The sequence below is a fragment of the Liolophura sinensis genome, chromosome 1 (assembly GCF_032854445.1).
Source record: "Liolophura sinensis isolate JHLJ2023 chromosome 1, CUHK_Ljap_v2, whole genome shotgun sequence".
NCBI classification, from domain to species: domain Eukaryota; kingdom Metazoa; phylum Mollusca; class Polyplacophora; order Chitonida; family Chitonidae; genus Liolophura; species Liolophura sinensis.
This window is the reverse complement of record NC_088295.1, coordinates 22,931,925-22,946,550: the sequence shown is the minus strand read 5'-3', so window position 1 is coordinate 22,946,550 and position 14,626 is coordinate 22,931,925. Positions and strand designations below refer to the sequence as shown.

Below are 14,626 nucleotides of genomic sequence, written 5' to 3'. Positions count from 1 at the left end.
ATCCACTACCACTTATGTTCAACTTTATTCCAGCTTTCTGTATCCCAAGCAGTCTGATACTAGCCAGATTATATGTAGACTGCTATGCTATTAATAATCCAGCCTACCAGTAATGTCTAGTTTGAAGTGAACATAAAGTCTGCCATTATACATATAGTTTTATACATACAGTATACATAAAAAGTTTTTATATCTGAGAAGATGAAGTTCAGTATTGGGGATATGGCACTGAGGGACAGTTCACTACCAGTAGCCATATTGGTCAAAGCCCTTATGAACTTTGCCGATTACTAGCGCTGAAAGCGTCACATGATAATTGGCTGTCGCGTCCTATTAGCTCTCATTAGCTCTCATTTGTCAATGTGGTCTCTTATAGTGGATAGACAGATATCTATGTAATAAACTGGATTTTGCGGTTAGTTTAAGTGTTAAACTGATACATAGTGGGACACACATTTACGAACAGGAAACTGAGAATGGCTGCCTGTGTCACAATGCGTGCATGATGGGCAGGATACTGCAGTAACTTCTTAGGATGAGCTGGCAAGAAAACCGCCTCGGGAGAGTCATTGCTTGAAGAAAAATAATGTGACTTTGCATTATTTTTCCCTAGCAAACTCAGATTTATTACAAAATTATCTTCCCAAAACCTGAATGAAAGAGTCTGTTATCAATCAGAAGGTCCTGCTATGTTCGGTAAATTTCCTGAAGTCGGTACAGCCAGCTGGGCCAAATGCTTATACCATACGGGATGAGGACCAACACGGAACAGAGGTGATGCTCATTTTGTTACTTGAAATCCAACTAAGACAAGTTGTCCATCTTGATTTGTCAATGACTTGCATGTTATAAGGACATATAAGTATTTGCTGATCATTGCTGGTGTAGCAGTCTACCTACAATCTGACTTTGAATAAGATTGGTATTGCAGGTAACCTAATGACAACCCTGTAAACTTGTTTTGGTAAACACCAAAGTGATCAGTAGGTATGAGCTGTATTCCCACGGTAATATTTCATTCAGAGTTGATATTTCAACTTTATGTTGAATCCTGGATGACGATATTATAAAGCTGTGGCATTGTTGTGTTGAGCGCATTTGCCGCGGTAACGTGTGTTCACTGTATGTTGCCATGAACATTTCTCCAGACGCAAATTGCGGCTGCTTTGTAAAACCCAGTAGTGCAGTAATGCATCCAGTAATGCAGATACAGCATTAAACTGACACTTGAAAGCAAAATGGGTTGTTGTTGGGTTATCATTTCAATATTCCTGGTACGACATTCCTCATCGTGTTTTGACATCCCCTTAGCCCAGCTGGGATAGTCCCTGTCCTACACTATCCTCTGGTAGGCTTTAGCTCCTTACTGCTGGCTTTCAAGCACTCTGCCTTAACAGATGTTTATCTTGACTTTAAGGTATCAGAAGGTGCGCAGTGAAGACGGATCCGTACATGGCACTGTCAAAATGATGGAAGCTATGAAATTACAAAGCTTACAGAATCATAACCAGGGTCGTGGGAAAGGTGATGGTGTTGCTTAACCTACTAACATCCTATATATCCTTGTGTTACTAATGGGTTTAACATGTGTTACTGACACTAGTATCCAGAGTGGATATTTATGCAGTATATCCCAATATGAATAATTATTCACATACTCAATAAAATTTTCTTCAAACACATGTTAAGAAATTGATAATGATGACAACTAACAGTGCTATACTGGTATATCTGTTATTGACTGACTTCAGCTGTATGAATACATTAAATATGTACATGTATGTTTGTTTTATCAAATTGTATCAGACTTAAAAGACAAATACAAAAGTATACATTATTTAAGTATATAATTTGTTTCAGTTGGACATTTGTAAGAAAAAAGGAGCTGTCATAATGTAGCCTGTTGGGTGTCATAGTTTGCTTGGACAGGTCCCTTGAACATGTGGCATGATTTCATCTTCAGGGAACAGTATCGCCTGTCCACCCAAAACATATGGCATTGCCATATTAAACTGTTTTTTCAAAAGATTTGATTATATAATATTAAATACATATTAAATATCTTTCTGTTATGTGGAGGTGCATGGGAAGTATACACACTCCTCTTAAAGTGATATTATATTGGTGAAAAACTCTTGAATATACAGCATTTAACATGTATGAAATAAATAAATAAGTAAATGTAAGCGATTATTTGATGAACGATTGATGTGGCATTATGGGTTGGTAAGGAGGCAGAAGTGTAAACCGTTCATCAAAGAAAATGTATGATCTGCCATTCATGTATTACTTGCTTTATGGACGTCTATTATTGAGGTACCTTTTGCTAGCGTAGACATGAGTATGCCTGTGTACGTCTCTCTTTGATACACTTAGTGAATTTCTAACGGAAGACTGTTAGAATTGAAGTGTTTAAGTTGGTTAAAAAGTTACACCCTTTCTGTTGCTTGATGCTCTATGATGATGCGATTGTGCTGTGTGTGTGAAACTGGGTCATACAACATGTACATTGAAAAAAGCCTTGTAAGATATTTGTGTACAGTACATGCAAGTGTTAATAGGGTAGGAGGAGTGTGTGTTCTTCAGGTCAGCATGCCTCTGAAAGGTTTATCTTGTGGGTAAACATGCTACTGTGTGGACAGTAGTGGAATAGACTTTTCATTTAGTTTAGTTGTTCATTTTATGGACAGTAAACAATGGATGATAATTGTGACATAGCTTTCATTCCTTTCTTTGCCTCATCAGGAGCTTCAGCAGAATGGACATGGAAGGAACAAGCTGATCTTGTTAAATGGACACGGGTAAGACATGACCTTACAAGTAATATCATTGAGAAATTATGTTACATAAGGGGCCCACATATAAAACTGCAGTTCAAAACAAAAACTTGAAGTACATTGTGCATGATATTCTTTTAAAAAATGAAAATGAAACAGGACATTGGCATGTTAATTACCACTTACATTTTAACATTAATGTAATGTAATGGTCAGTTTGCAGACAGCGTGGAGGCATGTGTATACATTTGTTTGAGATTCTACATAGATGGGTTTAATTTCACTGTTTAATTATAATATTAGCAGTTGATAGTATAAGGAATATGAATCTTGTGTGGTGCATAGTTAACTAAAATAATCCTATTTTGTGAACATTTTATTCAGATTATTCCAATATTATAACTATTTGAAGTATTTTGGTCCTATATTAGGGACATTTGAGGTAAATTTATCATATATAATTACCACTTGCTGTTAGATAGACTTCCAGACAGAGCTAGGCCCATCTTGTGGTCCACATCTACACACCAAATACTATCAGGTCTGATTTTAAATGTACATGTACTTATTTGGCTTAATGTGTTGAAGTGATTGAAACAGTCGTTTTGTTCACTTACCGTCTGTCACTGCACTCTCGAGTGTTTGTGTTATCCTGTAACCACTTGCCATTCATGAAAGCATCACCTATTATCGTGTACTTAAACTTAATATAACAGTGTCTTATGAAAGTTGTCTGGTGAAACATGTAGTGTTGTCATGGAGTTGTTTTCAATAATTCCATCCTCCATTTTATATAACACCTTGTCTTGGTCATTTCTCTATGAATTAAGCACATGTATTTTAATAGTTTCACGGTCACAAAAAATAAGTGTTGAGTTTCTATTCAATAAATATGCAAATAAAGGAAAAGCCCACATGAAATGAAGTCATTGTCATCAGACTGCTGAAAACTGTATCCAAAAGTACCTTCAATTTTACTTTAACTGGATGAAATGCAGTCAAGTGTTGAATTCCATAGGGTCATTTATGGACCACAATGATGAAGTTTGGCAGTGATGACGTCACAAGTTATTTTCTATTTTATGTTTTCCTCTAAACCTTGTATTTACGGCCAGAATGATGTATTATATGTATTACTCTATGTCGCATAATGCACTTCAAGAATATTTTGCCAGTAATTTAGGTTAAAAAAAGTCATCAAAGCCTAACAAGATCAGTTACACGTAGGCCTGAAAAGCCAACCTTAGAATTCAAATATTCAAAGGTTTTAAGACTTAAGTTTTCACAAAATTAATTGTGAATCTGATGATAATGACTGTATTTTGTAGCCTTTTCCTTTGATAAGTGAAGATATATTAATGTTAACGATGAAGCTCATGGTTAAAATGATTGTTTAGTTTCTATACAAGTCCTTTAAAAGCAAATAGTGATGTGACCATGTATAATTGATGCCTGACACAAGGATAATATAAGGCCTGGTTGATGTTATGAAAATGTATAGTCTGGAGGACCTTGATATTTGGACAAAGTAATACCTGGCTTAACTCACACATGTCTCCTGTACAAGGCTGATGTAGGCTTTGATACATGAACTTACATGAGCTAATAGTTGTTAGTTTAAGGAAGAAGCATCTTGTACTTATTATCAAAAATTTCCTTTTTTGTTTTTTAGTCTCCAATCCAAGCATCTCTGTTGAAACTTCCCCCAGAGCTCAACAAACTAGCACTGGATTGTTTCATTGGTGAGTCCTGAAAAAAATTCAGTCATAATTTATGACACCTGCCGACTGCACACAGCTGTGTAAAAGTGTCCATTTTTTAAAAATAATGATAGTTAGTTCTTCATTAGTCCCTGTAGTCTTGTCCTGTAGCCACTGTCTGTTCTTGTTTGCAGAGATCATGCGGTTTATGGGAGACTACCCCCTGGAGGACAATAAAGAGGACATCACCTGTATCCAACGTATATTAGGGGTGAGTCAAGTAGGGAGACGTTAAAGTTGTAACTGGAAAGGAAGGCTAAGAAAATCTTTTGGTACCTCATGGAAATTGTGTGATAAATGCAGCATCTTAATTTGTAGTTACTGCCTTCATCTCAAGAGGCTTCTTGGAAGTATTGTTTTTTTTTTAATGCACAATGTAACATAACAGCATGTCACTTATGTCAGTATTTTGAGATTATTACTGCATTCATTTAATAAATTAAGGAATGAAATATTAATTGTGGCATTGATACTGGGGGTTATGATTTCAGGTGTGTCACAAGTTTACTGAGTTAAGAGATGAGGTGTATGTGCAGTTGTGTAAACAAACAACCAACAACAAGAGCATTCGGCCGTAAGTTCTAACTAACATCACAACATTAACTAACAATCCTTTTTTGTTTCTTCGCTTTTTCAAGCAGATTTGTGTTGAACTGTGTAAATAGACATTGGAACACTTAAGGATGGTATAAAACACTAATCAAGATAGCTGTGTTCTCCAATACTGTATTTGATCTATGTCATCTATGACTTTTACTCATTTTATCTGATTTTGAGAGTCATGTTTGTCTAGAAATGTGTTTATAGAGGGTTGTTTCAAGGAAAGGATGATACAAGTAAGCAATTAAGTAACAAAAGTAATACCTTATGATGTTTTTTTCCTCTAAATGAAGTGCACTGTTTTGGCTGAATTTTATGGCCTGTACAATGTCTATTTTAGAGTAGGTGAGAAGTGTTTTTTAAGATTCAAAAATTTTTGATATTCTGGAAATTTTCCATGGATTTTGATAACTGAAATTATATATAATGAAAGAGCTTGTGTGTGTTTGTAGGAAGAGTTGTGTCAGAGGCTGGAGACTCTTCTCCATCATTGCTGCTTTCTTTGACTGTTCAGAAGTTCTCAGGCCCTACTTGTTCAAATACCTGGAGACTACTGCCAGTGATACAGCCAGGACATACAGTGGTAAGTTAAAAATGTGGTGGCAATAGGAACACCTGCCACCATATTGAACAACATAAAATTTGATGTTTGGAACAAAGACACCAGTTTGTCTCTGTCTTCTTGATTAGGAGTAGTTGTAGAAGTGATAAGTGCTGTGTCAATATACTGTGACTGAGTGAAGTGTCATTGTTGGTGTCTTCAGACAAGTTTGACTCCTTTTCTGGCCTGCTCTGTCCTGTTAGAAAATGATAAAAGTAAAACAAAAAGTCATGATGAAAGTAAAACGTTAAATGTTAAACCGAAAGCATACAAGCAACAAACATACCAATGACCAATTTTATTAAAATATGATGATTTTATATTTTCAGGAGCTGCTTCACAATGCTTGCAAAACCTGAGAAAGACGTTCAAATATGGAGGTAGAAAGAATGTGCCAACAAAAGAAGAGTTAAGAGCATTAACTGTAAGTGAATTATCTCCCCCTTAGTGTGCTCTAATGGTTATCCCCCCTTGTACTCTTTGGGTTTTGGATAGACTCCAGTCTAATTTTATCCAGAAAGGAAACTCACTTAAAACTCTAAAAAGTCAAACATTTGTTGACCCACACACAACAAGGAGCAGGAAACTAAAGATTGCCAACATTTTCTTGAAATATGTCTGTTTACAAACTCACAGTGACTTAAATTATCCTTGTAACTTGTAATTGAGAAATGTCTTCTGATGTTATGAAAAATTTCAGTGTTTCAAAATCTTTTCCGTTTTCTAAATTGTTCTTTATTTTGGAAATGTCAAATCACAAAGCATGTTGGTGCATCCAGAGCCGTTGCTGAAGTATGATTAACCTGAGTGACCCTAAGAAGGCATATTCTTGAGATGCTTATCAGGCTTTCTGTCGTGTCTGCCACACTACCTGTGCTTCTAAGAACCCAATGGACATATCATGCACTTGCCACGTTTTAAAAATGTAAGATGTTTATTCAAGCTCAAATATGAGTTTCTGTTTATAATGCATGGTTGTGTATTGTTTTGTGGTGACAGAGTGGGAGGACAAGTCGCCGGCAGAGGTATTACATTGCTGGATCTGGAGGAGGGATGCTTGCTGTCAAGGCCTGCACAGTAAGTGTATCTGCCAATACTGCTTTCTCCCTTTCTTTTGGAAAGTAGTTCTTAGACGTTCAGAAATGAAGATGTATATGGGAAGGTTTGCCAGCAACCTGCAGATGATTATGGGTTTCCCTTGGGCTCTGCCCGGCTTCCTCCCACTATAATACTGGCTGCCGTCATATAAGTGAAATATTCTTGAGTCAAATAAATAAATAAATAAATAAATGATGAGGAGACTTTACGAACTGGTTGTTGTTGAAAATTGAGATAATGTTGGAGTTAAAGTTTTAGTTTTACATTGTACATGATACTAGTGACATGGTGTCAATTGTCATTATATGTGTCCCATGTAATGGGGTAGATTTCCAGACAGACTTAGATATCGCATTTCTGTTTATTCCTGATTTTGCTTTCCATTCAACTAGTCTGTCTTTTGTAATCCAGGTGGTACGAGATGCCATTGAAGAGATCTGTTTGCGACTTGACATCAGTGACTCCACAGAGGTTGAAGAATATTCTCTCTTTGTGCGCATTGGTAAGGTCACAGCTGATTTTAGTCAAAGCAGCAGTACATGAAGTTTAAAAATGACACTGAATATATTGCTTGACTGGTTTGTGATTGGAATATATCTGACAGGTTTTAGAAAGACATCGAAATTTAATCTAAGATTTATCTTCATTGTGGCAGTCATCAGAGATTGTTTTATATTAAATTGTACAGTAATGATTGGAAGTATTATTAAATCCTCTGTTTAAGATGTATTCATTTTTTGTTTAAGATCATTTGACTTGGACTTCACATAGCAAAAATGGCACTTAATACTTATGGTATTCATTATGAATGCTTCATGTAGAAACTCCTGTTTCACTGTTGTCTGTAGAGGGTACATGGAGGCAGAGATTTTGTCATCAGGTGGAGTTTTTATAATCTCGTACAGTTAGCTATACAGTTCTGCAGGACTGATCCCTGACTTCTGTTATTTCATCACAGATAGACATGCATTGTTTCTGTTATATGTATCAGTGTATTCAGTGACCTGCGTATTTCAGCGCCTGATCGCCAGTTTAACCGACTGAACAGGGACGAGTACCTGATGGATGTGATGTGTGAGTTGTCGCGCTCTCAGAAGGATTATGACATCATCTTCCAGAGGACAGTGTGGTTCTTCCCGATAAAGAAAGCAGAGAATGAACTCTACCTGGAGATGATGTTTGCTCAGGTAAGTGGTTACAAAGTAGTTGCTGCTCTATCAGTGTCTTATGTCACCTTGTCACAGAGTCATTTTTATTTTGGTAAGAAGTGCATCAATCAGTACAATTACAAAAGGACTATGCCAAAACCGTTGACAAAAGTGTTAACGCTGTTTAAATAATAAATGTTTCATTGAATGCAATGAAAAAAGAATGAATGAATAATTATGGATTATTGTCTCATTGGCTATATCATGGCAAAAACAGCAAAGAAAATAAACTAAAATAAAACAGATTAATTAGTACACTAGATTTTAATGCGAATGCACTTTTTTAGTTCCAGTTTTTAATAAGTAACTATTTGGCTTCCAGACTCTTCCAGATTATCAAGATGGCTTCCTGGTGGTGATGAAGGGGCCACCTGACAGGAACTTTGCTGTAAGTAAAACTAAGTGACAGATTTTGCAGCAGATTGTGTGGAATGAAATAGAAACATCTCTGGTAGATTTCATTTTTCAAACAATCTAAAACATAAGTGTCATGTGATAAGAAATGTCGTTTAAGTCTGCTCAACAATTTTCGGTGACACCCAGCTGTGAGGAAGTTATGATGTTTCCTGTTTGTTTTTCAGGAGGAGATTGCGATACTCGGAGCTCTCCAGTATAGGGCCACTGACAGTATGCACTTACCTCTCATGTAAGTGTATGAATGCAATTATTTCACGTATTGGTAACAAATTTCTAATCCAGTTGTACTTCGTGTTCTTTTGCTAAAATGTTAGTATCAATGTTAGGTAAAGATGTACATGTATCATACCTCCTAACATAAGAGTGGCTTTCTAATCCTTTCTAATATACAAGTGGTGTCTTTTTTTTCCCTGTAAAACATAAAATCATCATATTTGTAATTGAGTTCAAGTTGTAAGAACAGTACTCAAGAATATTTCACCGAAGACAGAGGTGTGTTTGAGGGCAGGAGGAAACCTCTGCACCAGGTCAGGCATCTGACATACCTCCTGACTTAAAGCCACAGCCAAACTTGTGCGAGATGGACTTAAGCTTGCTACATTACTACTACTGTCTAACTTGGTCAAAATGATACTCGACTGGTTACTTACAGTCTTACTTCTGTTTCATTTGCAGGAAGGATTTGTCTAACTTGTTACCTGGGATTGTGCGGAGCTGGAAGGATATATCTGACCAGCAGTGGCTGAACCTGATCCATGAGAAGCTGAACATGGTCAGAAACCATTCCCCTGTTGCAGCCAGGGCCAGGTTCTTAGGTTAGTACTGTAGTCCACAATTCCTTCTCTTAAGAGCAAAGACGACTCTGACATGAATGGTATGCCAGATTAAAGTCCAATGAACAGTGTCTAGGAAAGTAGTTTGATTTATTTATTTATTTATTTATTTTTTGGACGGTAAATTGCATTTGAAACTTTTGATTCTGCAGTGGCCTTTTCTGAACATATTGGAACCAGTGATGTTGCATTTGGTTTTTGACACTTGACACACATAGACTGCTAGATATAATCAATCAGAATGCATAAACATACAGAAATATGAACGCATTCACTGAAAGGACCTTGAAAGGAACTGTTTCATGAAAAAAAATGTGGATGTGACGTCACTGTTATCTTCTAGGTATTATCACCATAGGATTGGTTATTTTCAAGGCATTTTACTTGATTGGAAAAATTCTAAATCAGACTATTTTTCTGGACAATTTTTAATGATCTTTCATCTGATAATGGATATATACTTTATTTAAGTGTGTTCTTTGCCTTTAAGTTGCCAGTTCCATGAAGCATTGATAAAGTTGATTGTAACTACTGTAGAAACATGTGAAAACTGTGGCAGGAGATGTTCAAAAACTGCAGTGAATACGTTATGCTTTATGGTTAACAACCATGTGTTAGTCTTATTGTTATACATTGTTTCAATAAGTTTAAGAAAACAGCTTTCATGCCTTTTTTGTTTTTCACTTTGCAGAAATCCTCTCAAGATGGATGCTGTTTGGGTCAACCTTCTTCAATGTGAAGGTAAACCACTTGTGGACATTTACTTTAAATCCACATTTCAGATGTTTATCTAATCAACTTGATGATATGAAATAAATGAAACAAAAAGATATCTTAAATAAAACAATGTTTAAAGTTGCTATTCTTCTAACATTCTTATCCTTTTCAGAGTGTACCTCAAGTCTCAGGAGAATGCTTGCTGGCTGTCAACAAACACGGTGTCAACTTTCTCGACAAAAGCTCGCATGTAAGTCCCAAGTCTTCAGTTATGCACCAAAAATTGTTAAAATATCAGTGATGGGTTATCCATGTCATCTTGCTTTTTAATATGGTGTTAAATGTCACATTATCGTGTGGTATTGTCTATCTGCCTGTCTGTATATATCTGCTGAACTGCTTCACTTTTTGTCTATACAGCTGAAGACTTTTGAGTCGCATTTCCTTAAAATTAGTTACGCCACTTTTTGTGATGTATTGAGCTTTTGAGATGTTATTGCTCGAAAAGCTGTTTCACTTTAGTCATTAGCACCAAACCTGATGGCATGGTCTGTTGTTTGCTCTGGTGTAATTGACATATCTTGAGGTTCTGAATCTGTTATATCAGAATGTTGGTTTAATGCTTCATTGTCTTCTTTTTCCCCAGGAGAGTGTGATGTCATACTCGTTCAGTGAAATCCTATCCACAAGAAGGTACAGGTCTGACTCTGGCACAAACTTTATGGACATGAAACTGGGCAATCTAATGGTGCAGAAGATCATCAGGATTGAAACTGATCAGGTACTGGATCTGTGTTAGCATTTGGAGAAAGAGAATGAACTGGTGCTCTCAGTTCTGAGATTTGCTCCTAGAAATAATTTCATCAATTTCGTTTTCATTGTTGATACCTTGTTTTTATGTCCTTGTGTTATAACTCTCATCCAGGGTTCTCCTTGGCAGAGAGGGTTAGGATGCCAGGGCGGCGCATTGACCCAGGAGCATCTCATTAATGTGGTTGCTGTGAGTTCAATCCCAGCTCATGCAGGCTTTCTCTCCGGCTGTAAGTGGGAAGGTCTATCAGCAACTTGTGGATGGTCGTGGGTTTCCTTAGGGCTCTGCCCTGTTTCCGTCCACCACAATGTTGACTGCTGTTGTATAAGTGAAATATTCTTGAGTACAGTGAAAAACATCAATGAAATAAATATAATAATTGTCATCCATTTTCAGCCAGGCTTACCTACAGTAAGACCATCATATGGCTGAAGTATGACCATGTAATCCATTTTACAAAAATTATGCATGTTTATTTCATACATGTGTGTTATCCCTCACGCTTATTATCTTTGTTTTAACATTACTATATCAAATAGGGCAATGTCTATATTTCATGTTTTAGTGTTACATTTTTAAACACTTCATGAATTTTTTAATTTTATTTCCAGGGTTCCGACATTTCCAATTTGATTGGACAATATATGCATGTGATCAACAGAAACCGCCAGTTACTTGATCGTCTACCCACATAGTTTGGCTGTGCTTTGGGACAGTCAGAATTTCCCCTAACCATCCTAGGGAGCGTGATAGCTCCATGCTCCTGGACAAAATTTCCCTCAGAGATGGAGGCCTTACTGCTGACACACTATTGTGAACTGTCAAATGTCTTCAAACACAGATATTTTTTCAAATATTGTAATATTGTGAATAGATGTACATATTCTGACATGGTAAATGTGTTACCTACCATGAACATAATTGAGTTTGTAGAGAGTGAACTGTGCTTTTGTGAAAAATCCTAAATCAAGAAGAGAGAAGGTGTGTTTAGAGTGGACAGTTGTATAGATGAAAGTTGAGCCACAACCCAAAGGATATTGGTGCTTTTAATTGATGTCACAGATGTACTGTTAATTATATAAACTAATGTCTGTTCTGAGAAGTGTGATATTGAAGATATTACTGCAACTTATTGCAACTTACATCAATCAAAAATTTATTTCAGTATGGAAGTTTATTGTGAATGTTAATCTACATGTATGGTATGGATGAAGAGGTGGTTATTGAATGTGTGTGGATGAGGATCAGTTGATACAAAATAAATGCATCCACTGTTCCTGTACGTGTATAATGACACCAATTTATACACATATCTGACCAAAGTAAATGCCATGCCTTTGTCACATTTTCATTTATAAAGGAGCTCTTCAGTATCTTTACAAGCACACAACTGTATATTGAATTTAATCTTCTGTGATTATCATTTCTGTTAAGGCTGGGTTTACATGTTTACTTGTTAAAGAATTTAGTGTCATTTTAGATTGTCTTATTATATTGATGTGAGTTATTTTTTAAACGGTGTGTTTTAGCCATGTACATGTATTACAAGGTACAAGCCAGAAAATAATTCTTGAAATGTATAGCAGTACGTGCGTATGTACGGGAAACTGTGTAGACTCCATTTACAGTTGGTAAGTTGTCAAGATATAGAATGCCTGCATGTAGGTACTGCTTTGTTTTTGATGCATACCTGTTAAGTACATGTTTGTATTCAGTAAATAATTTATCCTTCATTCAGCTGTACTTTTGACTATTGGAAGTTATGAGAATTGCCTGCTCAGATTGTCCTCAATTTCATAAAAGTATTTTCAGTTCTATTCTATGCAGGAATTATAATCCAGCTTCTGAAAGAACAATAGCTGTGTATTACACATAACACTGTGAAATGTCTGTAGGTGTAGATCCAAGATGAATTCAGTTGCGTCCATGTATTTCTGTGATTTCATCATTATAGCACTTCTGTTGAGGCCGATAGAGGTTCGTGATACAATAGTATACCTGTGTACACATTCAAGTTAGGTTTTGAAAATGGCTTTGCTGAAAGGCGTGTCGCTGTGCTTTACTTTTGTTTTATTTTTGTGACTATGTTTGGAGGTTGTAGCTTAGTAGTGCTGCTTGTGTGAGAGGTATGAAGTGTTATGGGAGGTAAACAACTCATGTACTGTAAACTGCCCTTTGACTGGTGGGGCGGGGGGAGATGGTGAGAGGCACGACTGTGTTATTATCCTGTAAACTGATGTATTGACTGATATTTAATGCTGGTCATATCAGCTTCCAAAGAATATTCTATCATCTTATATGTAACTTGCCATTATCAACTATTGGAGATGCCAGTGGTTACATATAGGTCATTTTGAGATACATGGCGTACATGAAGTAATAAAATTGAAGTGATTATTTGCATAATACTGGACAAATTTACACCTTGTGAAACGATAGAAATAGAATAACTTCAGTAGCAATGACGTATAATAATATTTGAAGATTATTAAGCTTCTGTACAAAGGTAGAACGTGTGTAAATATCTGAATTGTGATTACTCTCATTTTTGTATAGGAGTTTTAACATACACTATATATATACACTTATACATATAAATATGTTGAACATATCAACTTTACAGACATACCATTGCAGTTATACATATCATCCCAAATATTGTTAGAATATGACATGATAACTTTATCTCATGAAAAGAATATGCAGTACAATATGTTTTCAGATTGAGCAAATATACGAGAACATTGATTTATCCTGTTGTTCTTTTTATCAAACAGAATTAAATGAGTCTTCATTGCGTTGTCATTGTGTTCAGGAGTCAGGAATATGTTTGTGACAAGTGATTGTTGCAAAATTGTTACTGACAGTGGATTACATAAGGCTTAAGACTGACAAAGAAACTTAAATCAGTGATGTGAAATGTATTTGTGCTTCAAATATCCTGTATGGATACCAGTACTTTAAATATACATATCTGTATCTGATGGTCAAAAGACAAAATTTCTATTCAGTATATAGCAGCTTTGTATTATGATAATATATGTGGGTTCTGCGGCTGGACAGCTGTTAATAAATATATATCCATGTGCAATGTTTTATACAAATAGTGATATACTTTCAAGTAGGCAGAAGACATCATGTTATCATTCCAGCAAACTTATTATTTTTATACTTACATAATAAATGTGTTGGAAATAAAATGTTTTCTATATAAAACAGTTGTTTCTTATATATTATAAGAAATGGAAAGCAGTTTAAGTTATTTATTTATATATGTCGTTTTATAAAATACCCCAGACTGGTGAATTTTATGATGGGGGTCAGTTTTGTGGATGGAGGAAACCTGACTGTCTCTCCTTTGGTTACAACACATGTGACATACACATGCTCACCACAGTGTTTCTTAACACCACCTTTAACCACAGCCTGTTCCAAGTTCAAGTGAGTTTTCACACTGATCTCCTTAGAGTTTTTTTTACAGCAACTCCATCCTACATATCTTTACATATACCTTAGACACTCAACTTTGTGCAAGTCCACAAGGCTTGTAGTCTGCCGGGCATGCATAGTCCAGCTTCTGGCATGTTTGAGGCATTGTGGGCAATTTTATCATGTGCTGTGAGAAGTTTACAGACATTCCCAAGCAACAGAATAAGACCTTCTCTCATAAATTTATGAATGTTTTGGTTGCTTAAATAAATGGTGATAAAAACCTGAGATGCCTAGGCCTAAAAAGAATTTGAGAATTATTTTACACTTATCAAAGTGGGTCAGATTCTGAGTCATACTAGTCCATTAACAAAT

At 35.9% G+C, this 14,626-nt stretch overlaps 1 protein-coding gene across 8 annotated transcripts in view; it reads left to right on the top strand.

Annotated features, from left to right (window-relative positions):
- LOC135461548 (unconventional myosin-XV-like) overlaps positions 1 to 14,020 on the top strand; it is an 81,793-nt gene extending 67,773 nt beyond the window's left edge. For 5 of the 8 annotated variants that reach the window (XM_064738694.1, XM_064738692.1, XM_064738693.1 and 2 more), the window contains exons 46-62: positions 1,418 to 1,524; positions 2,746 to 2,801; positions 4,450 to 4,519; positions 4,672 to 4,748; positions 5,029 to 5,111; positions 5,590 to 5,720; positions 6,068 to 6,162; positions 6,738 to 6,815; positions 7,248 to 7,338; positions 7,854 to 8,023; positions 8,367 to 8,432; positions 8,626 to 8,690; positions 9,137 to 9,276; positions 9,986 to 10,035; positions 10,184 to 10,261; positions 10,658 to 10,792; positions 11,434 to 14,019. In XM_064738694.1, coding sequence (XP_064594764.1) covers positions 1,418 to 1,524; positions 2,746 to 2,801; positions 4,450 to 4,519; positions 4,672 to 4,748; positions 5,029 to 5,111; positions 5,590 to 5,720; positions 6,068 to 6,162; positions 6,738 to 6,815; positions 7,248 to 7,338; positions 7,854 to 8,023; positions 8,367 to 8,432; positions 8,626 to 8,690; positions 9,137 to 9,276; positions 9,986 to 10,035; positions 10,184 to 10,261; positions 10,658 to 10,792; positions 11,434 to 11,517 — 1,576 coding nt within the window. In that variant the 3' untranslated portion in view covers positions 11,518 to 14,019. Of the gene's footprint in view, positions 1 to 1,417; positions 1,525 to 2,745; positions 2,802 to 4,449; positions 4,520 to 4,671; positions 4,749 to 5,028; positions 5,112 to 5,589; positions 5,721 to 6,067; positions 6,163 to 6,737; positions 6,816 to 7,247; positions 7,339 to 7,853; positions 8,024 to 8,366; positions 8,433 to 8,625; positions 8,691 to 9,136; positions 9,277 to 9,985; positions 10,036 to 10,183; positions 10,262 to 10,657; positions 10,793 to 11,433 lie in introns of those variants that run through there. The other 3 variants (XM_064738698.1, XM_064738699.1, XR_010443371.1) reach the window with 3 other exon arrangements.
- The last annotated feature ends 606 nt before the right edge of the window (positions 14,021 to 14,626 follow it).